Below are 25,471 nucleotides of genomic sequence, written 5' to 3' on the forward strand. Positions count from 1 at the left end.
CGTGATGCTGAGGGGTGCTGGGGAAAGCCACTCTCCAGCGCCAGGCTTGCTGGGGTGATTGCACAGGACAATGGGGTCTGCCCTACTTAAAGCAATGGGGTTTAAGGGAAATCATAGAATCCACTAGGTCGGAAAAGACCTTTAAGATCATCGTGTCCAACCTCTACCCCAGCACTGCCAAGGCCATCCTAAACCATGCCACTGAGGGCCTCATCTACATGGTTTTGAACACTTGCAGAATGGTGACTCCGCCACTGCCCTGGGCAACCTGTTCCGATGCCTGATCACTTTCTCTGTGAAGAAATTGTTCCTAATATCCAATATAAACCTCCCCTGGCACAGCTTGAGGCTGTTACCTCTTGTCCTATCACTTGTTACTTGGGAGAAGAGACCGACCCCCACCTCCCTACAACCTCCTTTCAGGTAGCTGTAGACCGCAATAAGGTCCCCCCTGAGCCTTCCCTTCTCCAGACTAAACACCCCCAGGTCCCTCAGCTGTTCCACACCACACTTGTGCTCCAGGCCCTGCACCAGCTCTGTTGCCCTTCTCTGGCCCCGCTCCAGCACCTCAATGTCTCTGTTGTAGTGAGGGGCCCAGAACTGAACACAGGATTCGACATGCGGCCTCACCAGTGCCCAGTGCAGGGGGACAATCACTGCCCTGGCCCTGCTGCCCACACTGTTGCTGATACAGGCCGGGATGCCGCTGGCTTTCTTGGCTGCCTGGGCACAAGCTGGCTCATGTTCAGCTCCGTCCATATCCCCACCAAGCGCTGCCAGAGGCCTGACACCTGCAAAGAGCACCCCCACCCCGGGAGCCAGGCCCAGCGGCCACGGGGGAGCGGGGGGTCGCTGTGTGAGTTTGGCGGCGCCCGGGCCGAGGGTGACACGGCTGCGCCGCTGTGCTGGGCGCTGAGGGGACAAGACCCCTGCCAGTGCCCGGGCTGAGGGGCCCGGACCGCGGTACCGCGGTACCGCAGCCCCGTGCCAGCTCCGCCCCGGGAGGGGCGGGTCGGTGGCGGCTCCGCCCAGTGTCCCCGCCCCGTTTCCGGTGTCATGGCGGCCGGAGCGCGGCGGCGACCGACGCCGGGGTCGGTGCGGATTGCGTGGCAGCGGCGGGGCAGCGGGAGCGGCGGGGGGGCGATGTGAGGCGGGACCGCACCATGTCGGGGTGCGTGTGGGGCGCGGCGCCGCTGCTGGAGGCGCTGGGCCGGCTGTGGGAGGTGCAGGCGCCGTTGGGCAGCGGCTCCTCGGCCTCCGTCTATCGGGTGCGCTGCTGCGGAGACCCGCGGGCCCCCCCCGGCGCCGTCAAGGAGTTCGTGCCCCCCCCGCCGCGGCCCGGCCCCGCACGCCGCCCCGGCGCCCGCCCGCCCGCCGCCGACTGCGCCGAGTACGGCTTCCGCAAGGAGCGCGCCGCGCTCGAGCACCTCCGCGGGCACCGCAACATCGGTAACGGCACCCCCGGTGCCCCCCTCCCCAAACCCCCTTCGCAGGGGACCCCGCGGGCACCCCCTGTCCCCGGAGCCCCCCCACGGACAGTCTCCCCCCGGGCAAACTGGTGTCCCCAGACTACCCCTCCCGCAGCCTCTTGGGGAGCATGGGTGCCCTCATCCCCAAGCTGACCCCCTCAGGCAGGGCTGGGGACCCCCAGAACAATGTACCCCTTGGGTTGGCACCCCTGGGCGGGCAGGTTTGAGGGCCCTTGGGCTGGACACCCCAAAGCAGCATTCCTGCAGTGGGTGCTTCTTGGTGCATGCTGCTGGGTACCCCCTTTCGCTGGGCTGGGCCCTGTGGGTGACCTCGCTGGGGCGGGCAGGAGATGGTATCACGCTGTGGGTCGGCAGAGTAGGTCCTGCAGGCAGGGCACCCCGGTGTCCCCCTTTGGGCAGGGCTGCCTGAGCCGCGCTGCGCGCAGGGCAGTGTGGGGTGCTGTCTGCCTGCCGTCTACAGCTGCTGCATGGGTGGGAATGGGCCTGGCAAGGGAGGAAGCCTCTGCATCAGAGGCATCTGCGGGAGGCCCCCAGGTTCACCCATCACTGATTCTTTCTGTCCGTGTGATATGCTTTTTAATGCTGTAACATACCTAGACACCCAGGCAGAGGTCAGGTCTCTACTATGCTAGGTTTGTCACGGGAGGAGATTGATATGTCCCAAAAAGAGTGGTACTACCTCCATTTTACCCACTGGGATGTGCTTATCCATGTTCCAGAGACTGACCTTCTGAGCGCTTGGCCCTCATGCTTTAGCAGAGCCTGTCCTCCAAAGCCCTTAGGGGTGACAGGACTGGTTTTCCCTTGCTGCCTCCCTCTGAAGTCTGGTTCTCCCTCTCTCTGAACAGCACGCTGCCTCCTGCAGCTTTTGCGGTGATCAGGGCGGTGGTGGAATGTGACTGTTTAATTGCTTGTTACCAATGCCTGTCACTGTGTCTGGCTGTAGTGACGCTGTACGGCGTGTTCACCAACCACTACTCTGCAAATGGCCCATCTCGCTGTCTCCTGCTGGAGCTGCTGGACATCAGCGTGTCTGAGCTGCTGCTGCACTCCAGCAACCAGGGCTGCTCCATGTGGGTGATCCAGCACTGCGCCCGAGATGTTCTTGAAGCCCTGGCTTTCCTGCACCACAAAGGCTACGTGCACGCAGACCTCAAGCCACGCAACATCCTGTGGAGCGCAGAGGAGGAGTGCTTTAAGCTCATTGACTTTGGACTTAGCTTCAAAGAGGGGAATCAGGTTTGTAACCTGCTGCTGTCTAAGCGGTTGGCTCTGTGTTGTGTGGGTCTGTGATCTCTTTGGTTCATTGAGTGTAGGAGTTGACGTGACCTGATCGAAGTAGTAGCTGAGCCGGTGCTGAGGGTTTCCTGGAAAAGGCTAAAACGTTGTGTTCCCATTCTCTTTGCATGTCTTTCTTGATGTCTTAAGCCTTTGTGCTACGTATGACCACGAATTCCAAAGTTAATGATGCCTGAAAGAAGTGGTGTGTCAGCTTCCTGGAAGGTTTGCTAGTTTTAATGTGGTCAGACGCATGGGAGCACCCAGATCTATAGAATTTCCTTTTATCATCCCTTATCGCATGTAGTAATCCAGGCTTCACCATCAGCCTCCCAGTCAACTGCATTATCTCTGGCAGTGTCCTTGTGCTTGTCTTTACTTTCATCCTGTCTTCAGCAGCTTCCCTTTTTTGGGAAGTCTGGATGTGCCTTTCCCATGTCATTGTGTTGACAAAAGCCCATACTCTGGTTGTGGGTAGGCAGTGTCCGTTCTTTACTGACACAGACAGATCTCTGCCTGTTCTACTGTGCTTTTCCCGTTTGCCGGGCTTTCACTCTGTCTTCATGTGGTCACTTTTTTTGTTTTGATGATTCTGGGTTTTGTAAGTTTGTCTTTGCTGTTTTCATTCTCTTCTGTGGCCTCTTATGAAAGCAAAGAGCCTCAGGAGGTTCTGCTGTTGGTTTGATAGAGCTTCCTTTTACCCCTCCCTCTCCCAGTAATAGCCTGTGAGGGGTATCAGTAAAGCTTTTTCATCAGGTAGCCTCTTAGCAAATTTGCCTTTAATGGTTGGGTGATGGGCAGTAGGTTTAGTAAACAAATGATTTTTTTTCCATGCAGACATTGTCCTGGCTTGTCCCTATTCTGTGCACTCTACTCATTTAGAGGTTTTAAATTCATATACTTTTTTTACGGGTTTACCTGGTACTGACAGTACAGCCCACTGTGAATATCAGGACTGTGTGGGTGATCTGTCTGCATTCTTTGGTACAGGAGTTGTTTTTAATGTTTGCGCTTCTTAACTCCTCCATGTTGTCTTCAATTCTCCCACATTCTTGGCTGAAAGCTGGTTTATGCTGGTAATCTGTTGCTGTCTATCAGCAAAAAACATTCTCCTGGTGTCCCATGTCTAATGCAGATGTTTTTTTTTTTTAATTCAGATCTGTGTTTTGTTGCTTGCTCTGCGACTTGCCTCATAATAGTTGATCAGGTGTTTTACTTGCTTCTGTGGTTCCTTCTAATCTGCTTTGTTTGGCTCAGTTTCCTTTTCCAGTTCCCAGAAATATGCTGGCTCTATGGGTGAACCTTCTCATCTTGCTTTGGTTGTGCATTGGGTATCAGCTTCCCCTCACCACCGCTACCTTGGGCAACAGCACATGTACATGATTTCCTTATATGAGTCAAGACTATACTACTTTTATTTATGACAGCTCTGCCAAGCTTATCCTTGCATAACTTTTCCTGCTGTTACTGTTTAACAGAGAATGGCTGTGCACAGAGCAAGGTCTCAACCACTTACATCTCTCAAAATGCCTTAGATGGTAGGAGTGAAATTCCATCTCACTCTGTGGCCAATGACCACAATGTTTTCTCTATCTCTAAATGTTATTTGGTGGGGCTGCTAAATTGCTGCTTTTGCCATGCTAGAGGTTCTGCTCTTTGCTGATAGGAGGAGGGACACTGATGAGCAATTTATGTATCAATTTTTTTTTAAGTTATAAGCCACTTTGGCAATCTCTTTGCCTGAAAACGTCTTCTGTAAACTTTATTTTTCAATGAGAGAACCAGATAAATTTGATTTGAATATATTCCCTTGGTAAGAATTCCCAATCCTGCACCTTACGCAGGAAGTAGGCTTGCCTGTTCTTGTGTCGTTCTTTTTGTTGCGACAGTGTACCTAAGATGAGCCTTCCCGTGTTAAAAAGGTGCAGCATGCAGTTTGTCTTTGGACACTTACAAGACTTGGCTACACAAAGCCACAGCCAACTGATCGGATATTGGCTGTGAGCAGGAGGCTGGGCTGGAGACCTTCAGAGCAGCCCCTCCAGCCAGAGCTTCTGTGATTCTGGAATTTCCTGGTTTCTTTTAAGCAGGTGGTGTGTGGGCATTTTGTCTTACTCTGCCAGCCACAGCAGCTGAGCAGGTATTGATTGCTGCAGCGCTTCTGGCTGCAAGGGAGAGAAGGAAGAGGAGCGTAGGAAGCGCCTTTGATAATTTCCTTGCCTGAGCTTTAGGTGCCTGCCTCGTTCTTCTAACGTTTTGTTCCAGAGAGCATCAGTGCTTGAATAATGGCAGCTGTAACTGAGCCTTGCTGTTCTGACTGGGCTGTTTGTGCTCTCATGCAGCTGATGCGGGAGCATATTGTGGGTGTTTGAGCCTTATCCTGAAACTTCTAGTGTCTTCTGTGCTTACAAGAGGCAATAGGTCAGCCCACAGTGACATCCAGCCTCTTCCTCCCAGCAGACCTGTCTTTCAGAAAGATCAGATGTTACTGGGATGCCTGCTGTTTTGCTGGGAGATGTTTTCTCTTCCAGACAGTCTTGGTTTCTTTCCTTATCAACACAGCAGTATAGCGAGTTGAATTGCCTACCTACAACACTCTCTGTCAATTTAGCTATGTTTTGGTGACCTGTTTGGAAGGGTATCTATGAACTGATTTAAGAATAGAGTGGAGAACCTGAATCTGGAAAATAACTTTTTCTGTGTGTTTGATCTTCTGTAGGATGTGAAATATATTCAAACAGACGGGTATCGAGCTCCAGAGGCAGAACTGCAGAACTGCCTGGCTCAGGCAGGGCTCCAGAGTGAGACGGAGTGTACCTCTGCTGTGGATCTGTGGAGTCTGGGAATTGTTTTACTGGAAATGTTCTCAGGAATGAAACTGAAACATACAGTCCAATCTCAGGAATGGAAGGTAAGAGAGAGCTGCTGCAGGTGTACTTGCTTGCACCAAATGCATCCTTCTGCTTCTCGTTTGTAACCTGGATTTGTGAGGTGGGATCTGGCAACTAGAGTATGTTTCCAGGATGTTGCTCTAATCCTATTGCCTTGAAAATTAAGGTTTCAGAGCCTTAAAGGCCTGCCTGCCCTGTGGGACTGGCATGTCTGAATGCTGCCTATGTTCAGGTTACTGAAAGCTGGGGGTTTCAGGAGTCTCTGCAGCCTGTGTCTTGCCAATATTTGGGAGGTCAGTTACACTGGCTGTAGTGTGGCACAGAAGGAAGGACAAAATAAATGACTGATGGCCACCAGCTAGTTCAGCAGCACAATGAGAGAGGAATTACTTGCTGGTTTTAGTCTAACATTCGCTCTAATTTGGGGATCCTCTTGTAAGTCTATATCCTGAGAAAACAAGATGAAGGCTCTGTGTTGTGAGCCAGGAGCCTGGTGCTGTCCTCAGTTCTTTATGAAATAGTTTTGGTTTGTGATCCGCTTCCCGGTAAGAGTATCCTTTCAACATCCTAACGTCCGCAGTAGCCGCAAATTTGCCTGTGCATGGAAATTTCTAGGTTTTGCGCAGGCAAATAGGAAAAACGTCATCTGATGCGGGCCTGCTGGTTTAACATGTGAGGCTTGAGCATTGGGGATCTCTTACAAAATGCCACAGTACTAGAGCCCTCAGCATCCAGTCTAGAAGATGGTGGGATATTGTAAGCTTTGCACTGGTCTTTTTTTTTTTTTTCCCCTCCCTAAGCACTGTTCCTTGTTCTTTCCAGACAAACAGTTCTGCCACCATTGATCGCATATTTGCCAGTGAAGGGGTGGTTAATTCAGCCATTCCAGCTTATCACCTCAGAGACCTTATCAAAAGGTATCTTGTCATGTTGACTAACGTGCTTAAAGATGTTCTCTGTAAAGTCTCATGTCCTGCTCTTGGTAACTTAGAGCCCACACCGAACATTTTTTTTCTTTTACTTTTTTTTTCTTTTTTCTTAATTTTTATTTTTAAAATCTCCCAGCCACTATGCTAGTAACAAGTGCAAGCATTAGCAGACATCCTTCAGCTCCTGATTTTGGCACAGTTTGGAGTAAGTGCATAAAGAATATCAGTCATGATGTTAATCAATTGCTGTTTCAGTGCTTTGCACTTCCTGCCAACGAGGTTATATTTGGAGAAAACTGGAGACTTTGCTGCTTTAGGGGCGTGTTGTCAGAAACAAGGGAGGGGGGCAGACAGTGCTGCTTCTCCATTGCTGTCAAGATTCAAATGCACTTGTGTAGCTCTCTACTGAGAGGTCTGCCAAGGGGATTGTTTTTGCTCTCCTGTAACTCTGTTCTGAGGCTCCAGAGTGAATGAGGATGCAACTTGGCAGAAATAGCATTGGGAGCCTCTGGTAAAGCTGAGTAAGGGATGTTCTCTGGCAAGCACTGGACTATTAGCTGCTTTGAATGCCATTTGTGGAAAGATGTGGGAGCTGCTTGGAGCGTGATCACTTTCATAAGATTGCATGTGTGCCTGAGACACGGGCTGAATGGTCTGGGAAAGCGGAGCTGGAACATGCCGTGTTGAACTTCCCTGTGAACTTGTTAAGTGAGCAACTTCCATCATTTAGTGCCGAGAGTCATCAAGAAGAAAAACTTACCATGCCGTGTACCCGAAATTCTTTCAGGGGATCCTTCTGTTGTGCTTCAGCCGTGAATTGAAAGACATGCTTCTCATTCTTCTCTTTGAACCATAAGCAACCCAAAAGATAGGGTGTTCCTCAGTACTGGCTTCCAGCCTGTGTTTAATTTGTTGATGCAGGCATGTTACATGAAAGAGCATAAGGGTGTCTTCTCTTCCAGCATGCTTCATTGTGACCAAGGAAAGCGAGCCTCCGCTGAGAAGGCTTTATGCAGCCCGTTCTTCAGCATTCCCTTTGGTAAGCTGTACATGTCACCCCTGCTTATGGCTTTCTCAGCAGGTACTAGAAGAGCCACAGAGCGCAGTTAAGTTGTATTGTTTGTGGTTCTGGCCTCATTGCTGTTCCTTTGCTCATAGCAGCACTTGCCAACTCTCCGTGGTATCACAGTAGGCAGGTCAGAGCGATGCCTGTGCTCTCAGTGCTGCCATGCCCCTCTAGCCCCCTGGGCTGTTGCTTTTCCCTGGTTGGATTCCCATTAAACTCTGCCCAGATCAAACTGACCAAGAGTGTATTAGCAGCAGCATTCATCTGAGGGGACAGAAGTATTTACCTAATACTGTGCCTGTTAAGGTGCTTTTGAAGAGTACTGTGCTATTTATGGTGGGTAGATTGTTCTTCATATGCCAAGTGTTTCCCAGTTCAGAAGCCAGGGATGTGAGTGACTATGGTAGTGGCTGGTGGTAGCATCTGCTGCTCCTGCATTCTCTGCACAGGTTGAATAGTCCTAGTGTGTTCTCATGGTGCAAGCCTGTTTTTGCAGTGACTGGCCTGCCTTGTCTCATGCCAGTGTGGCAGGTCACTGGCACTTTCATCTGTCAGTTTCTCTTCAATCTATTAAAATGTTTCCCCAGGACCACCTCCACCCTCCCTCCTCCCCATGTGGGTTGCAGGCTGTTAGCAAACGATGGGCTGACACTGCCTTGTTTAAGCTCATATCCCTCCCTGATTTCTGTTCCAAAAGAACTGCAGCATCCTCCAAAGCTTGCCTGTTTTCAGGACCACCAGTGAAGAGCTCTGCATCCAGCTTTTCTGCAGCATAAATTGATGCTTCAGACATCCAGCTTCTGACTGGACTAGCATTTTCCCTTGAATCTTTGTCCTGCTTTTCTTAAGCTTCTTGGTGTACTTTGCAGTGAAGGTTGTTATGTATTGCCTCTTGAGGTCACGTCAAGATACTGGCATTCCTGTGTATTAGGCAAAGGTAACAAACTTGTTCCTGTTTTCAGACTTCCCTTGCATCTCAGAAACTGGAACTGTGGTAACCAAAGCCACCTTCCGTGGCTGAACTTTGCAGCTGGTATTGCTTTAGAGCAGAGGGAATAGTGTAATCGGCAGTGCTTTCTGCTCTAGTTTTAAACACACAGACCTCTAACTGTACCTAGGAAGGTGCTTCTGTGGGTAGTGCACTTAAACAAGTTTATATAACAGCTTCTTTTTTTCCTAGTTCTCTTTGCCAAACTTGTACATATGCTTGTCTCCACAAAGAAGCATTTACTGTTGCTTTCCTAGGAAGTCGGAAAATGATCTGTTATTGCCTTTCACTTGGACACAGTTTTTCTGTTTAGAGCAAAGACAGCTGAGAATGGCTTTCCTTGTAATTTACAGCCAAGTTTTGACTTTCCAGTTCATCAACTTCTTTCCTGAGCTGCTTGCGGGCTCTCTGTTGTCAGTGTGATTGGTATCTCCTGGCACTGTGAGGAGAAGCAGAGGGGCTGGGCAGAAAGTACCTCCTACGGCAGAAGGGTATTGCAAGAAATGCATTTGTCACTTGGTTATGAGAAGACCAGATGGCTCTGAGTCCTAGGATTCGGTTTGTTTCCCTCTCTGACAAAAGGCATGTGAAATGAAGTACAGACTTACTTCAGTAAAAGGGGCAGCATATAAGACTGAGGCGACACTTAAATATTCTTTCAGTCTCTGGTTCATCTGATGTTGCTTCTTGATTGCCAACAGTCCTGTGGAGGAATGGTCCCAAAGGTTTGCTTGGAGCTGGAACATGCCTGGTTATCTGGATGCAGCACCTTTCTTCAAAGGGCCATCCCTGAGTGCTATCTGGGCATCATCTAGGATGATAAGACCTTTCGTACTCTTAAGCTTTTCATAAGGACTCTTCCGTGTCAGGTAGGAGTTGATTTATAGCTGTGTGCTTGTCTGTCATCTCCTCTTGCACTACGAAATCAACATCTCTCTGTGCCTGGCAGAGATGTCAGCTCCCTCACATGTGTTGTGTGCTTAGCTTGGAAAAGTATTTCCAAGGAAATAATAACCCACTATCTCTGCAGATGTAGACAGAACCCTCAGACTGGAGAATTGGAGCCATTTCTTCCCTTTTCTCTCCCCTCTCTCACTGTCAAGTGGGAGAACTGTGAGGTACTGCTGTTGTGTTTGGCAACTGTAGCTGCCAGTACAGATAAAAACATTAATGCTCTCCATGTTGGGCTTCCAGATCCTAAATTCATGACTGGCCTGCCAGTGCCTTTCAGGAACATGAAATCAATCTTTTGTCCCTGGGGAGCTGACAGTGTCCCTGCTGCTTTGAGTCTGTAGAAGACTGGGTGTCTTCTTGGACTTGACTCTTATAGTTTGGCATTAGTCTGTCCACCTTGGTTATTTTCTTCTTCCACAGTAATATCTATGCTACACTGCTTGTTAGGCCATCCTGGAGCTGCTTGTTTTATTAGAGCCACGTGCACCATAGCAGCGGGCGTTATTTCTACTGTGAAGTTCACAGGATCATTGCTCACCCACCTTGTGGCCACCCTCTTTTAGCCATGTCTTATTCTGTAGCAGTGCATTGTTTAAGTAGCTAAGTAGCTTTTCTCATTTCTTTGCAAGATTGAGTGGTGGTCTTAAAAACAGTGCATTGCAGTTGGATTTTGAAAGGGGGAAGGCTTGCATGGTGTTTAGGGAAGAACTGAAAGATACCCTGGAGAATAGTGAGGCTTGTGCTGTAGTATAGCTTAAGAATTGGAATTACAGAAGCTGGCCGGCCTGTTTTCAGCTTGTAGCAGTAACAGGAGAGGCAGGTTGCAGAGTAGTTCTTTTATCTTCCCATATCTCCATATATGCAGGGCAGTTTGCTGAACTTAGCATAGCTCTTGAGGTCACATCAGTTTCTGAATCTGAGCTAAGTAGGCATAACCCCAGTCTTAATTTCTGCTAGCTTTGTAATTTTAAAAGCAATTTCAGGTGCTGGTCCCAGTATAATTGCAGAATGCACTGAACCCTTTGGAAGAGTCTCTCAGTGCACAGGTGCGGTTAAGTAGGAAACAGGGAGAATACAGGCTGTAACTGCAGGTAATAGTGAAGAGAAACAAAACTGTCCTGCAAAGAGCAGGAAATGCTGTGTATGACAGCGTATTTTGAGTTAACTTCCTGTTTCCTTGCTCCTTTGGACTTTGATTTCTGTCTTTGGGTGTCAAACAGCTCCCCATATTGAAGACTTGGTGATGCTCCCCACGCCTGTGCTGAGGCTGCTAAATGTCCTAAGCGATGCTTCTCTGCAGTGCGAAGAAGAATATGAAGGTTGGTGCAAGCAGTGCAATTCCTATATAGCAATGTGGTCTCATGGACTCTTTTGTTTGGCTTTGGGAATGCGAGAACAAGCAGAAGTACAATTAATAGGCACCAGAACAGCAAAGAGCTGCTTGGCTGAGATTTGCTACCAAATGGATCAACTGCACCAACAGAGAATAGACCAAGAGATTGAGACAGAAAGCAGAGCTTGTGGTGTGTTCTTGAAGGAGCCTAGATTAAAAAAATAATAACATATTTTGATTTTCTTATTTGGTTAAATGTCCACAGACCTCATAATGCATTTGTGGCTCTGAGCTTCTGCTGGACACGTGCAGGACTCTGGAGCCCAGTAGCAGAGATCTGTGAAAGTTTGCTAATGAACTTATCCAAGATCTCAGCAGAGAACTGAAATATCTCATTGGAGTTCTTAAACTGTAGCAAAAACTCTATGTGGCAGGTGGCAAGCCATGTTGGTAGAATTTGCATTTCTGTCTGCTCTCAAATCCGTGAGTGGCAAAACCTAGAGCGCTCTGGGGATATGAATTTAAAAGGTTGGGTTCTGCTCACACAAGGGAGGGTTTGTGACAGCTGCTTTAGTTACTTTCCTCCAAGTGCCATTACAAAGAAAAGGTGCTCATAATTCCCAAATGTTTTAGCTGCTGGAAGGCCAGGCTTTGTGTGCGAGGAAAAGCACTGTCCATGTACTCCAAACCCTGCTGTCAAGGATTCCCTGCCTGCAGGTCTGTGTTCCTGAGCCTCAGTTCAGACACTTTGTCTTGTTATATGGACATTATATGGACATTATGCATCAGCTTCTGCTGTGGCACCTCTTGATTATTTATTTTAAATTGAGAAGAAAAGCCCATATGTTGGCTGTTTCTTATTGTGTTCATCTGGCCTTAATTTGTTTCTTCGCTCATCTAGTTTACAAAGTGAAAGCCAACAAGCTCTTTTCTTTCTCAGATATCTTGGAAGACATAAGGGAGGAGTGTCAGAAATACGGACCGGTGGTTTCCTTGCTTATTCCAAAGGAGAATCCTGGTAAAGGCCAAGTAAGTGAATGGTGGGAAGAGGCTGCATATTCCCATGTACACTCCATGTGCTGCAGGACTGCTGCTCAGCTTCTGGAAATCTGCTCGATGACAGTGCTAAAAATAGCAGGTTGTCTTGAAGGGCAGCACAGGTTCCTTCCTGGTTATGTACAGTTGCCCAACCTGGGAGGTGCCCAAACAGCCTTAGCAGGGAGCTGGGGTATGGCAGGGAAGAGGAGAAGCCAGTGGGCAGGAGAGGAAGCATTGAGGGTGTAGAGCATCGCCATACTTTCTCCCACCTTAGCAAACACGCTCCCCTTAGAAATGAGGAGCAAGAGATGAAGAAATTCCAGTTCAGGCATGAAGCTTCTTCCTTTTTAGCTCCATTGCTCTGGGCTCTACCAAGACTAAAGGGGAAAAATATGTTCAGGAACTGTTTCTCTGGTTGCAGGGTGGCGGGGGGGGGCATGTGGCATGCTGCACTGGAAGTCCTATTTCTCTCTTTTCTCTTTCAGGTCTTTGTTGAATATGCAAATGCTGGTGATTCCAAAGCTGCCCAAAAAATGCTGACTGGAAAGATTTTTGATGGCAAGTTTGTTGTGGCTACATTTTACCCACTGAGTGCCTATAAGAGAGGGTATCTGTACCAAAACTTGCTGTAGGCAGTAGCAACAATCAGGAGAGTTGTCTTGCTCCTCTTCCTCACATGTTTTACAGTTGAATGTGCAAAAGAGCTTCCTAGCCCTGCTTTTGAGTCATCTGTGAAGGAGAGATGCAAAGGACTTAACTGGGCTTTGAAACCTTTACTGCTGCTTTGTGATGTGCAGGGGAGGCCGGGATGGCTTTCAGCGTGTGCTTGTGTGTGTGTTGTGCTTGCTCGTTTACACTGGATGTGTGGCTTTGCCCCAGCGGGCGCTTGGGTGGCAGGAGTGGTGCCTGGGGGAGCCTGGGGGGGCTGAGCAGGCCTCGGTGACTGCTTTTACATGATTTGAAGCAAGACCATGTAAAGTCTTGGCCGTAGCACCTGACTTTGCTCTAGAGAGAGGATTATCTATATATAATATCTAATAAAGCAGAAAGACCATCCTCTCTAAACCAGACCAGGAGGACTTTCAAGTCTTCACATCACGTAGAGCAGAGGAGGCAGTGAAATTGGATCTGCTGAGCGTTACCCTGTCACCACCTCCTGACCTGAGGAGAGCCATCTGTCTGACCTAGCACGGATGGCATACTGGGCTTAGCAAGGTGTGGGGTGACGCTGCCTGTGGTAAGCTGAACTTGCTTGTATGGCTGGGGTGGGCAGGGACTGATGGTGGATACATGTCATCAGAGCAGTGCCAGCCTCATTCCCGGCACAACCTGTAAGCACTTTGTAGCCTGAGGTGATGTGAAAACCCTGCGATGTGAAGTCATCTTTTTCTAGCATATGCTCTGTGCTGGCACTGATGCTCCGTAGCTCTGATGCCAAATCATCTGTGACACGTAAGCATCTTTAGGTGATAGTTTTTGAAAGGAGTGCTACAGCACACGGTATTCCTTGTGTCGCGGCAGGACTGCTGCCCTGCAAGTCTTATAAGAACAAATATTTGTCTGTCATAGGTCCCACACTTGGCTTTTCTGTGTTGAGCATTTTGGTTTTGCATTAATCCATTAGACTTGTAGGTAGAAGCACTGACACTTTTGGTCCTTCATAGGTTACACAAAGGGCCTGAGGCAGTCTGAGATCCTGTATAGAAAGGGCTCTGTCAGTCACGGACCTGACTAGCCAGGAGAAGGTGTTTCCCAGTATCGGGGACAACAGCCACATGCTTTTGGGAAAAGCAACCTGGGCGAGCAGGTTTCCCCCTGGAGCATGCTGTCTGCTCATGTGGCTTCAGTGCACAGACAGAAGCTCACTTGCACAGCTGCTGGCATTGGGTAGGTGGTGGTAGTTTCCCAGGGGTGTGCAAATCCGTACACAGGGTATCGTGACTCCTGGCATGCGTAGTGTGAAACAACCCAAATTAGAGGGGGACCAGCATATTCTGGCTTGTGGCCCTGGTAGCAGTTTTAGTGAGGAGGAGAGCCCTTGTGAATTCTTTTCTCCAGCTGAAACACTTGTGGGCAGCTGCCTGAGCCATCCCTGACCTTCCCTGGAGTAATACCTGAATTACCTTGCAGTTTACTTTTTGCATCCTGCTGATGCTGGAATTGCTGGAATCCTGCACTTAAGCTCCTCTTGATTTTTTTGCTCTGTGCGTGTGCCGTATGTCAGGAGATCCAATGTCTGTAGCGTTTCACAAGTCTGAGTTCCACTCTGTGCTGGTGTATAGTCCTGTCTGCTGTGGCCCTTTCCAAACTCCCCCAGAAAGAACCCATCTCTCTGAATGTTTCTGTTGCCTTTGAGGTGATAGGTTTTCCACGAGAAGAACAAACTCCCACAATGAGTTTTAAGGTGAGATTTGCTGATCAGAGTTTTTCTGGGAATGATGCTACTTTGATGTATGTAGCAGCTTTGCATAGATGGGGTGTGTGATTTGTTGCTTTTAATTTAATTGTTCTTGCAGTGAAGCACCTTTAGTGTATGGGAGGAATTGGATGATTAACTGGGTGAGAATTTTTACTATGTGAAGAGCAGTGTTTACAAGTACTCTGAGTATTGGTAGATATTGGTCAGTATTGACTGACCTCCTCAGCTCTGAGTTGTTACTGTCTCTGGTGGACCGAGGCAGGGGTAAAAACACTTTGGCCCCGCAGTTCACATGTTGAATGCCATCGTGCCAGCAGCATTAAGCTGGCTGTGTGTGCGCCAGACAGGGAGATGCCAGGGTGCAGGTGCAGAACTTAAATGCATTTAAGTTCTCACATGCATTTGCCTAGGACTGAGAGCTGCTCTGTCTTCTTTCAAGCATATCTCTTTTTCGGTCAGAATTATGCTTTGGATTTGCAACTAAAGATAGAGAGCCGTGCCAGGATGAATCTGTAGAGAGGAGCTACAACCTGTTCCCGCAGCATGGTAGAGCTGTTCCTCCAGAGTTTGGCTGGGGTTTTGTTCAGCTGCTTTAACAGGAGCTAAATAAATCTTCAAGGTGCAAACTCCTGCTGCCACATTTTCTCTCCGGATGCTCATTGACCAGGCATGAGGATGGAGCTGGGCAAAAACCTCACAGCTGCTTTTTTAAATTTTATTCCTACCAAGAGTTGAAGATGCTGATCTCTGTCATGTCACTGGATCCAGCCCCTCGCTTCCCTCTGTAGACTCTGTGGTACAGGGAGGTTTAGTAGCTCCTCGGAGCAGAAGCATTTTATCATTATCCAGCACTCTCTGCCTTCAAAACCTTTTCTATCAAGCTGAAGCTCACTCTGGTGTCTCAGTGGTCTGTTGGTGGCTTGGCATAAGTTTCAGCCCTGCGAAAACCTGTCAGTATCTGAAGTGTGCGTTGTGATTCAATCCAAGGCATCTGTCGTGGTGTGTGCCTGGATGGGCCTAGCTTTCCCATCTCCAAATTACTGCCGTGTTGAGGCTTTCTGCTTGGATGCTTGCTGGGTCTCTTGCTCCGTGCTGCTGATGCAGCTCCCTCCCAATTGCCCTTGGTGTAGCACCGACCTGCGTAGCCTTGGCTGGGTGACAGCTAGATGCGAAAACCTGCAGCCTGCCTTTGAGGGAGAGATCTGTTTTGAAAGAGAAAGGGATGAAAGATGAAGCCTTAAGACAAGCCAGGGAAGGCTGATGCTGCTCTGGTGGGATGGCAGGCCAGGCACCTGGCCCTCCTACCCGAGAGGAGGCAGTCCATGGGGCTGTGTCCCCTTGGAGCACGTGTGTAAATGGGAAACACATTGGCGCTCAGTTATTTCTTGGTGGTGGTTGGGTTTTGTAGCTGATCTGACAGGAATTGTCACTGCCAATCAAAGAATAGTAGTCCTTTCTCTGCCACCAATGTCTGTGGGAGCAGTGAGGGAGAAAGTTCTTTGCACTTCCACCTATTTATTATATGCAAGGAGGGTAACTGGTTTTTAAATCACTGGCCAAAGCACAAGTCAGCTCTGATCTTAGCTGTATTCCTAATTTTATTCTCACTGGTCTCCAGCCTCCAAACACCTTAGCCTGAGCACCCTCTTGCACCCGGGTTGTCTTGCCAGGGGGTTCAGTACACTTCTTCCCGCTGTGCTGGACCCTGTAACCCAGTGCCTCCCTTCGGGTTAGATGTCAACTGTTGTGCCCCGTCACGCACCATTGCTGAGCAGATGTGTGCTTGATACAGGTGATTAATAAACGATGCTTCAGTATGAGGCGGTTGTCCAGCATGCTTTTCTTGTGGGACCCCTGCTGAGTGCCACATAAATTCTCTGTCACCGGGGGGGCTGAGGCTGTCACCCAGCTCTGGTGGCGCCAGTGGCTGTGGTCATTCGGACCCCTGCGGGGGTCGCCTGCGCGTCCCGTCCCTGTCCCTCGGGGCTCAGGCTCTTGCGGCAGCACCGCTTGCTCACGCCGCGCTGGCGTAACGGTTTCCGCAGCGGTATCAGCCCCAAGTGACAGCAGCCAGGGGAAAACCGCCTCGGCTGACGCGGGGTGATCCACAGGGACGCGCCGGGAGTTGCACAACGCTCTGCAGCGCCAGCGGTGCGCGGATCCGGGAAGGGACGGGCGCGGGGGGTGTTTGGCTGCAGCCCACGATGACTTCACCGCATGGGGCAAGGGAGCGCTGCAGCGGCGGGCGCTGGGGCTGGCCCCGGCAGGCTGCTGGGGCACGGCTGGCGGCGAGCGCTGCTCCCTGCGGAGACCTCGCCTGCCGCGCCTGGGCTGGGGTTCGGGTGGATTTGGGGTGTTTGGGTGGTTTGCAGGACGGGAGAGGGGCTGCTGCAGCCCCACCGGCGTCAGGCCGCGCCCCGGGGGCTCCCCAGACACCCGGCCCTGCCCGTGGCTTCCCGTGCTCGGGGGTTGGCGGCCGGCGGGGGGGGGGGCCCGGCCCCGCCTCTCCCCGCTGCCGGGGCCGCGCGCTGACGTGGCGGGCGTTGTCATAGCAGCCGCCGGCGCGCGCGCCGCCGCAGCGGCCGTTCCGATTGGCGCCGCCGAGCGCAGCCGCGGCGGTGACGCCATTCCCCGCAGCCAGTGAGGGCGCGGGGCGTGCGGCCGCGGCCTGCCATTGGCGGCCCCGCGGAGGCGGGGGCCTATAAAGGGGCGGCCGTGGAGGGTTGGGGGGCGCGGCGGCTCCGCGGGGCGGGCGGGATGGAGGCGGCGGGTGCCGCGGCGGCGCTGGGGCAGCGGCTGGCGGAGGGCGGGCAGGGCCACGTGTTGCGCTTCTGGCCCGAGCTGGGCGCCGAGGCCCGCCGGGCGCTGGCGGCGGAGCTGCGCCACATGGACGTGGCCGAGATCAACCGCTTCTTCCGCCGCGCCCGCGGGGACGGCGGCGGTGCAGCCACGGCGGCGGCTGCTGGGCTGGACGCGCGGATGGAGCCGGTGCCGCGGGACGTGCTGGGCAGCGCCTCCCGTGACCGCGGGCTGCTGCCGCGCTGGGAGAGCCGCGGTAGGTGCGGGGGGCGGCGGGGCCCGGCGCGGCGCGGTGCCGGCGCGGCTGGCCCCACGCGTGTGTGCTCTCCTTCGCGGGCGCAGGGCTGGCGGAGATCGCGGGGAGCCGCGTGGCCGCGCTGCTGCTGGCCGGCGGGCAGGGCACCCGCCTCGGCGTCCCCTACCCCAAGGGCATGTGCGACGTGGGGCTGCCCTCCCGCAAGACCCTCTTCCACCTCCAGGCCCAGCGCCTGCGGCGGCTGCAGCAGCTGGCGGAGGAGCAGCACGGCACCCCCTGCAACATCCCCTGGTGAGCATCCTGCTTTTGGTGGTCAGCGCCCCTGGGGTGGCCTTGGTGGGATAAGATGCAGGGTGGTGTTGGCAGGACCCTGCTAATGTTGGTGGATTGATGTCTTATGGGTTGGTATGGGCCCCATTGGCCTCAGCAGGGGAAGACCCCATGAGCCTGTGGGTTGGCACAGACCCCCATGACAGCCCAAGGGCCTATGGGTTGGCACAGACCCTCTGGCCACTGTGTTGTTGCCATGGGCATGGCCTGTGGAGTTAGCGGGTCCAGGACCAGAGCATGGTACTGGTAGGTCCCACACTGTCAGGCTCAACCCGGTGGCCCTTGGGAACATCTGTCATATCACCACATGGGATGGCTGCCACACGAGGCAGGGGTCTGGGAGGCGAGGGGCTGCAGTGGTGTGTGAGCAGGAGGTTGGTGTCATAGCTGGATCTGGCAGCTGCAGCTGGCTGGCCCCCCTGCACAGGGTGTGGTAGGGTTTTGGAGATGGATGTTGCAAGGAGGGGTGAAGCCCTTCATTTGCTTGCCAAAAAGGCAGGGTCACCACAGGTCAGATCCCTCTAAATGTTTGCTGGGGGAAGAAGGCTGTCCTGAGTGTTACAGGCTGAAGCGGTTCCTGACATTTGGGATCAGGAGTATGAGACCCTGTCTCTCCTCCCTGCTCATCAGGTCTTTTCTGTGCTGCAACAGGTACATCATGACAAGTGGCCGGACTATGGAGTCAACCAAGGAATTCTTTGTGAAGCATCACTATTTTGGCTTGAAGAAGGAAAATGTCATTTTCTTCCAGCAGGGCATGCTGCCTGCCCTGGGTTTTGATGGGAAAATCCTGCTGGAGGAGAAGGGCAAGATTGCTATGGCACCAGGTCAGTGACCAGGAGCTGGTGGGAGGGATGCAGGGGGATGAGACAAAGTGCTGAGGACAAGTTTTTGGAGCTGGAGCCTGCACAGGGCAGTCTCACAGCATGACGTGGCCTGCGGGTGATGCAGTCTGGGAGGTGTCTGTCTTGGCGGGGAGGACCAGGGTGGGGTATGGCCGGGCTGGTGACCCTCCATGCTGGCTCCATGGGGAAAAGAGGATGAGTGCGGCTGGCTGATGGGACAGCCGGGTGTTGCTGCAGCCCCCAACAGTTTGTTCCCTCTGCAGATGGCAACGGGGGCCTGTACCGGGCCCTGGGGGCACATGGCATTGTGGAGGACATGGAGTGGAGGGGCGTGCAGAGTGTCCACGTCTACTGTGTGGACAACATCCTGGTGAAGGTGGCTGACCCCAGGTTCATCGGGTTCTGCTTGGAGAAGGGAGCGGACTGTGGGGCCAAGGTATGGTTTTGAGGGCAGGCAGGATCTGCTTCCCTGGAGCAGGGTGGGCTCTGTCCTGATCCTTGCCTGACTTCCCTGACTCCTCACCCTTCCTTAGCTGGCTCGCTGCAGCCAGGAGGGATAGCTAAGCACCAGGAGCTTGCTGGTGGAGTAGCATCTGCTGCCAGAGTCCCACCTGCCCACTGGGTCTGGCACCCCAGGGAATGCGGGGTGTCACTGAACTCTGCCTGGTGCTGCTTCCTTCCTGCCTTGCATAGGGATGTAGCACCGGCAGCCCCAAGGCTCACTGGTCCCCTAGTCCCTGGGGCCAAGAGCTGCTGGGGAGCCCTGTGGGGCTGCTCAGTCCCTGCTCGGATACTGGGCAGCTGCTTGGGAGGCTGCAGGGAGCACGGGCATCCTGGATCCCTGCCACAGGCTGCCAGCTGTCCCTGGATATGACGTCCTGGGCACCAGACCAGGACACAGTAGGTGCAGCTGACTGCTGAGCCCAACCCTGTGTCTCATGGGTGGGAGATTGCACACCCAAAGCTTTACTTAAAGGCTGGATTAGCAGACAAAGGGGCTATGTGATTGTGTTTGCATTAGGCTCAGCTCTGCCAAACAGGTGAGAGAGCTTGCTGGCCCTGAAGCTTTCAGAGAGCAAACTGAGAAAGTGAGAGCAGTTCCTCCTTCTGGCCTAAGCAAGAGAAGGAGGAAATAACCCTAGTATGCAGAAAGGAGGAAGCCCTGTGTCCTCGCATGCTGCCCTGCTGTGGTGGTAGTGACAGGTAGGGATTTGGTGGCAGGGTCCCATTGCCCAGAGGGAGGTGTGCAGGAAGAGGGGGGAGGTCAGGTGTAGGGGGTGGCTCTGCTGAGCTAGCAGCCTCCTGCCTGTGCACAGCAAGCTGGCTGTTCACATGTGGGCTGGGTGCTAAACATATCCGTGCTCTCCGCCAACACATAAGGGCTTGGTGCCAGATCCTGCCTGCGCCCTCTGGGTGTCCCTGACACCTTATCACCCATCCCTGCCATCTCACCCTCCTTCAGGGAGGGCAGGGCTGCAGCATGCCTACCCCTGCTGTCCTGCACAGGAAGAAGCCTCCATGGGGGATGCTATATATAAGGCAGTATATTTGAAGTGCAGGTCTTTGGGAGTTCTTCCCCTGACAGTGCTTTCCGTGGGCAGGTGGTGGAGAAGACCAACCCCACGGAGCCAGTCGGCGTGGTGTGCCGAGTGGATGGTGTCTACCAGGTCGTGGAGTACAGCGAGATCTCCCTGGCCACTGCCCAGAAACGGGGCCCGGATGGGCGGCTGCTCTTCAACGCGGGCAACATTGCCAATCACTACTTCACCACTGCCTTCCTGAAAGATGTAGTCAAGTAAGGGCCTGCTGGGGTGCTGGAGGAGGAGTGCTGGTACCGAGCAGAGCTGACTACCTGGCTGCCTGTGCCTTGCTTTCTGCTGGTTGAGCTCCAGCTGTTTGCAGGTGTGCTGGGACGAGGCCCACACGGTCTGCATACACGGCCTGACTCCTGCTTCTCTGCACAGTCCCTTCCTTGAGATAAGGGTTCTCCCGGCCATCGCTGGCTGCTGTGCCAGGGCATGCGGGGCTGTCCTCTCCTGGCTGCTGTGGGGATGAGCAGCCTGTGCCTTGGGGCTGGGCACCAGGACAGAGCGGCTGTCCTGCTGCAGCAGTGTCTGAGCTGGGGGGCTGGAGACATGCCTTGCTCGGGTGAGTGACATCTCTTTCTTGGCCCGCTGCAGCACTTACGAACCACAGCTGCAGCACCACGTAGCTGAGAAGAAGATCCCACATGTGGACATCACTACAGGGCAGCTGATCCAACCCGAGAAGCCCAATGGGATAAAGATGGAAAAGTTTGTCTTCGACATCTTCCAGTTTTCCAAGTATGCCGTTTTTCCTCTGCGGGGAGCAGGCTGCTGGCTCTCCTTTGGGCAGCTCTGAGAGCCTCTGGAGGGAGGGAGTGCACCCAGGGCTGTGCACACTGGCAGTGCCCTGGAATCAGGGTAGGATGCCAGCTCCCATGCTGTTCAGCAGCAGTGGGCCATTGTGCCCGGACATGAGCAGGAGGAGGAACAGGTGCTGTGTGCTTCTAGCTTGGCTGCGCCCTGCTCCTCCGCCAGAGGAGCATCTACTGACCCTACAGCCCAGGTCCTCCTCTCCCTGTTTTGTGGCTGTGAGGGCAGCCAGTGTGTGTTGGGAGCCGTGGCCTTGGTTCAGCTACTGTGGCCCCAGCTCAGCCACCCTGGCAGGGAAGAAGCCAAAGTGACAGGGAACAGCTGCATTTCCCAAACCTGACCCTCCTACATCCTATTCCCCCCACCAGGAAGTTTGTGGTGTACGAGGTGCTGCGTGAGGATGAGTTTTCTCCCCTGAAGAATGCAGACAGCCAGAATGGTAAGGACAACCCCACAACAGCCCGACATGCCTTGATGTCCTTGCACCACTGCTGGGTTCTCAACGCAGGGGGACACTTCGTGGATGAAAACGGCACACGCATCCCCGCCATCCCTCGGTGAGTTGCTGCTCCCCGTGCTCCTGCATCCTTTTTGGGCTGGGTATCAAGCATTGGACAGTCTGCAGCCCTTCTCCATTTCAGCGCTTCTGAAACCAGCGTTGCTGGAGCAATCAGCTGTGGGTCCCTTCTCCTGGGTGGGCTGGGTGGTGGCCACCAGAGGGACACTCACTTGTTCAACAGGAGCTTTCCTTCTTGATTCAGTGTCTGTGAACTAAATCCTGCCGGTCTCCATTGTACAGCCAAGGTTGCCCATGTAGGTACAAGGTGGCTTCCTAAAGCCCCAACCACACCATCAGGTCCATGCAGCAGGCAGGCTGGGGTCACAGCATCCCTTGACCAAGAGATTCCCCACAGCCCCTCTTTGGGAAACAGCAAACCCCAGACTTATTCTGCTCTGCTAACCCTTGTTTATTCCCACGTAGTGTCACAAACGGAAGGTCAGATGCCACCCCAGCAGATGTCAATGACAAGTAACTATACCGTGCAGCATGCATGGTGGCGGGGCTGTGCTTAGGTACTAACAGGCTGTAGGCTAAGCAGTGTGCCAGGCTGCGGTTGCTGCAATGGGTGTGCGCTGGTGAGCAGGTGCCCATAGCGACTAATGGGGCCAGGGTGCTCGGGGTTGCATGCTGGGACTGGGGCATGTCTCGCTGTAGGACCCCATGGATGCCGCTGCTCATGGTGGCGGGTGGTAAGCAGGCACCGTCTGCTCTCTCCTGGGCTCCTTTCCAGAGAGGCAGCCGGTGGGGATAGCTGGAAGGAGCGTGTGCCATTGGTACAGATGCAGGGCAGCAGGCAGCTGCTGACTGCGTGCAGCCTCCAGAGGTCACCCCACAGGCGGGATGCTGTTGGGAAACACGCTGGCCTGTCCTGTCGATGGCATTCCCTGTTTGTCATACCATGGTGCAGCACGGCCCGGACTGATCCCGGCTGGTCCTGTAGCTGGAGACGGCTGCCGTCTCCCGGTGCCCACCAGATTGACACAGAATTAAGAATACCAAGGAAACATCGAGCAGGCTTTGATGTAGCATGGGCAGACCTCAGTGTAGGCAGCCAGCTGTGCTTTGTGTGGCTTCAGCTCTTGAGTTTTGGAGATCTAGACTGACACCAGCCCTTGGCTCAACGCTTGGAAGTTTATAGAAGTAAACAGGGAAGTTGACGGAAGTGTTAAAGCAACTTCTGTAATAGCAGTGTGTTCTTCTGTGCCACAGGGCACATCTGTGGGGCTGGGACTTCAAGCTGGTGAGTAAATGACTTGCAGACTAAGCAAGCTTGCTGCTTTTTCCTCTCCTTCAGGAGAAGTTGTATCTTCTGGTACTTTCTGGTGGGATACATCTGGGGTCTCTCTTTTTAATTCAAGACTCCAAGTGCTTTCAGGCTTATAACTAGGCTATTACACTAGTTGCAATGTAATAATAAAGTACATCCTTTATCCTACATTTAGCCTTCATTTCTGGTTAATGGCTTGCTTTTTTTTTTTTTTTTAATTATCTTGAGAGGAATCTGACTCGAAGGCAAACACAAATGCAAGGCTGGGTTAGGATGGGCGAGTTTTATTGACTCACAGCTGGGACGGGAAGCAACGGAGTGACTGTGTGGCAGCAGGGACAAGCTTTGACCTGGGAGAGTTGTCACAGGTGATGTCCTGTGTCCTCTCTGCCTGCAGTGGCGAGTGGGAGCAAAGGGGCACCCTGGAGTTCCTTGTTTGCTCCCCCTGGCCAGGCTTAAACACTGGCTGGATCCAGGGAGCATCTGGGGGAATCCTACTGAGGCTGGTGGCAGCAGGAGCAGGGTCAGGGACCCCATGCAAACCCCTGCCCAGCAGTGCTGCTGTGGCTGTTTTGGGGCTAGGCTGTGGCAGGCAGTGCTGGTGTGGGTCTGTCGCTGTCCTCACCAGCTCAGGCTTCTGTGCAGAACACAGGAGCTGGACAGCTGATCTAAGAGGCAAAGGCAGAAGGAGCAGCTGGTACCACAGGGAGTGTTTCTGAGCAAGCCTTACCCTGTGTCCTCAGGTTCTGCTTTAAACAAGAAGTGTGTTTAAAAAATGACTTGTTGTGGCCAACCAAACAGGAAGGTGCTGCGAGTGCATCTCTCATCACCCAAGGATGCAGGAGGAAGGAGGAGGAAGGGGTGACTAGCTTGCATGCAGCATCAAATACAGCGGGGCTGGGGTCTGGGCCAGAGGTGTGGGTGCTGCTGCAGTTGCACACATGGAAAGGCATGTAGATCCTCATTAAAGCTGCATCTAAAGCTCTCTTTCCTTCCAGTTGCTGCTGGTATCTAAACTTTAGCTCGCAGCTCCATGGAGAGCGCTCGAGGCTTGACTAATCCTGGGCAGCTCTGCACCAGTGGGGTCTGTGTGGGCCAGCAGCCACTGGTGCCCCAGACAGTGCTGACCCCCATGCCGGCTCCTGCGAGATCTCTGAGCCCCATCTGCTCCCTTGGCAGGATGTAGCTAACCCTCCTGATGCTACTTTTCTCTGCAGCTTGAAAGATGCAAATGACCTGCCAATCCAGTGTGAAATTTCTCCCCTCATCTCCTACGGAGGAGAGGTGAGTACTGGCTTCCCAGAGCTTGGGCACCTTTGCAGATTAAGCAGCGGTGGGGAGGCTGGCTGGGCATGCCTGGGAGCCTGGCTGGGGAGGGGTAAGCCACAAAAGCATGACTTGAATTCATGGTGGAGCTTTTCAAGGCAGAGTCCCCCAAGCTGCTAGCACGGGAGGGGACCAGGGCCACCTGCGAGCAGCTCAGCAGGTACACAGAGCAAGTGGCATGTGGTGTGTTCCTAACGAGCTGCTTTGTCCTCTCTTAGGGTCTGGAAAAGTACGTGAAGGACCGAGAGTTCCGCGCACCTTTGATTATTGACGAGGATGGGATCCACGAGCTGGTGAAGAACGGGATGTAGCAGCAGCGCAGTGCCTAAGCCAGGCTGCCTGTCCCACCTGGTGGGCTGGGAATTCGGACATGTGAAGGTTTATAGCTGTAGCTGGTAGGGGCTGGTCCTGCTTACTCTGGCCCTGTGCAGAGGAGGATGTGACCCACTCGGTTCTTGGCATATTGTATGCTTCTATTTATATTTTAATTTAAAAAACAAACTCTCTATGGATTCCCCTGCCACAAAGCACAGCTACGGCGCTGCTCTTTGCAGTCCAGGCTGTGGGCATTTATTTTTAAACATGTATATAGTAATATTCATTGTACATGCAGAGGATTTTTATGGTACAGGGCTGGGGTTAATCTTGAATTTTTATTTTTCTCAAATCTACATGATTATTTTTTTTAATAGGGTCCTTGTCATTGCCCATGTCCTCCCTTTTGGTCATCCTTTATATGTTGCATAACTGGAAGCACCTGATTAAACTCTGAGTCCCTCCTGTCTGTCATCTGGTGGTGTTTTAGTGAGGATGACTTTTCACAGAGGCTCTTCTTGTAGAGCAGAGGTCTGACTGTGTCATGCCAAATGCTCTGCTCCTCCCAAAACAGCAGGGGTTGCTGCCTGAGGGGGATGCAGGGCAGGTCCTCTGGCCTGCAGTGTTTGGGGCGTCTCTGGAAGCAAAGAAGCAGAGCTTCGCTTTCCTCTTGAATTTCTGCAAACGGTGGCAATCCTTAAGCAGGTGTGAACAGGCATGTGTGCTGCACTGCTGGAGTGCTCAGGGTGAAACCAGCCCGGTGTGGTGTCCTCCAGCAACACCACCTGCCCTCTGCTTGCCTGGGGAGCGCTCTTCAGCTCCTGCCCCAGAGCGTGGTGTGCTGATGCCCTCAGACAGAGTAGCTCTTACTGCCTCACCTCTTGGTTGGGAGAGGAGGTGGTGCTTGGCCAGCTCCTCTCCCGAGTCCTGCCACAGCCTCTGGTGTGGGGATGCACAGCCACCCACTGCCCCGTGGCTGCTTGGGGAGG

The 25,471-nt window shown here is 52.8% G+C and overlaps 2 protein-coding genes across 6 annotated transcripts; both read left to right on the forward strand.

The window, feature by feature from the left end:
* Positions 1-1,039: 1,039 nt before the first annotated feature.
* UHMK1 (U2AF homology motif kinase 1) lies at positions 1,040-16,206 on the forward strand. Its single transcript, XM_030494852.1, has 8 exons — positions 1,040-1,449; positions 2,437-2,729; positions 5,488-5,679; positions 6,482-6,576; positions 7,551-7,627; positions 10,817-10,915; positions 11,870-11,958; positions 12,453-16,206. Exons 1-8 carry the CDS (start codon positions 1,164-1,166, stop codon positions 12,597-12,599), a joined length of 1,278 nt encoding a protein of 425 aa, XP_030350712.1. The 5' UTR covers positions 1,040-1,163; the 3' UTR covers positions 12,600-16,206.
* A 912-nt stretch (positions 16,207-17,118) lies between these two features.
* On the forward strand, positions 17,119-24,951 carry UAP1 (UDP-N-acetylglucosamine pyrophosphorylase 1). Of its 5 annotated transcripts, none has more exons than XM_030495334.1 (10): positions 17,123-17,441; positions 17,528-17,732; positions 18,423-18,598; positions 18,880-19,052; positions 20,218-20,411; positions 20,797-20,940; positions 21,381-21,569; positions 21,995-22,042; positions 24,059-24,125; positions 24,386-24,951. In XM_030495334.1, the coding sequence occupies exons 1-10, from the start codon at positions 17,144-17,146 to the stop codon at positions 24,476-24,478; spliced, it is 1,587 nt and encodes a 528-aa protein (XP_030351194.1). In that variant the 5' UTR covers positions 17,123-17,143; the 3' UTR covers positions 24,479-24,951. The 5 variants fall into 5 exon arrangements, with proteins under 5 accessions (XP_030351197.1, XP_030351194.1, XP_030351195.1 ...); XM_030495335.1 differs by having other exon boundaries at positions 24,860-24,951; XM_030495337.2 differs by lacking the exon at positions 21,995-22,042 and having other exon boundaries at positions 17,119-17,441.
* The last annotated feature ends 520 nt before the right edge of the window (positions 24,952-25,471 follow it).

This window comes from Strigops habroptila, chromosome 8 (assembly GCF_004027225.2).
Source record: "Strigops habroptila isolate Jane chromosome 8, bStrHab1.2.pri, whole genome shotgun sequence".
Lineage (NCBI taxonomy): Eukaryota > Metazoa > Chordata > Aves > Psittaciformes > Psittacidae > Strigops > Strigops habroptila.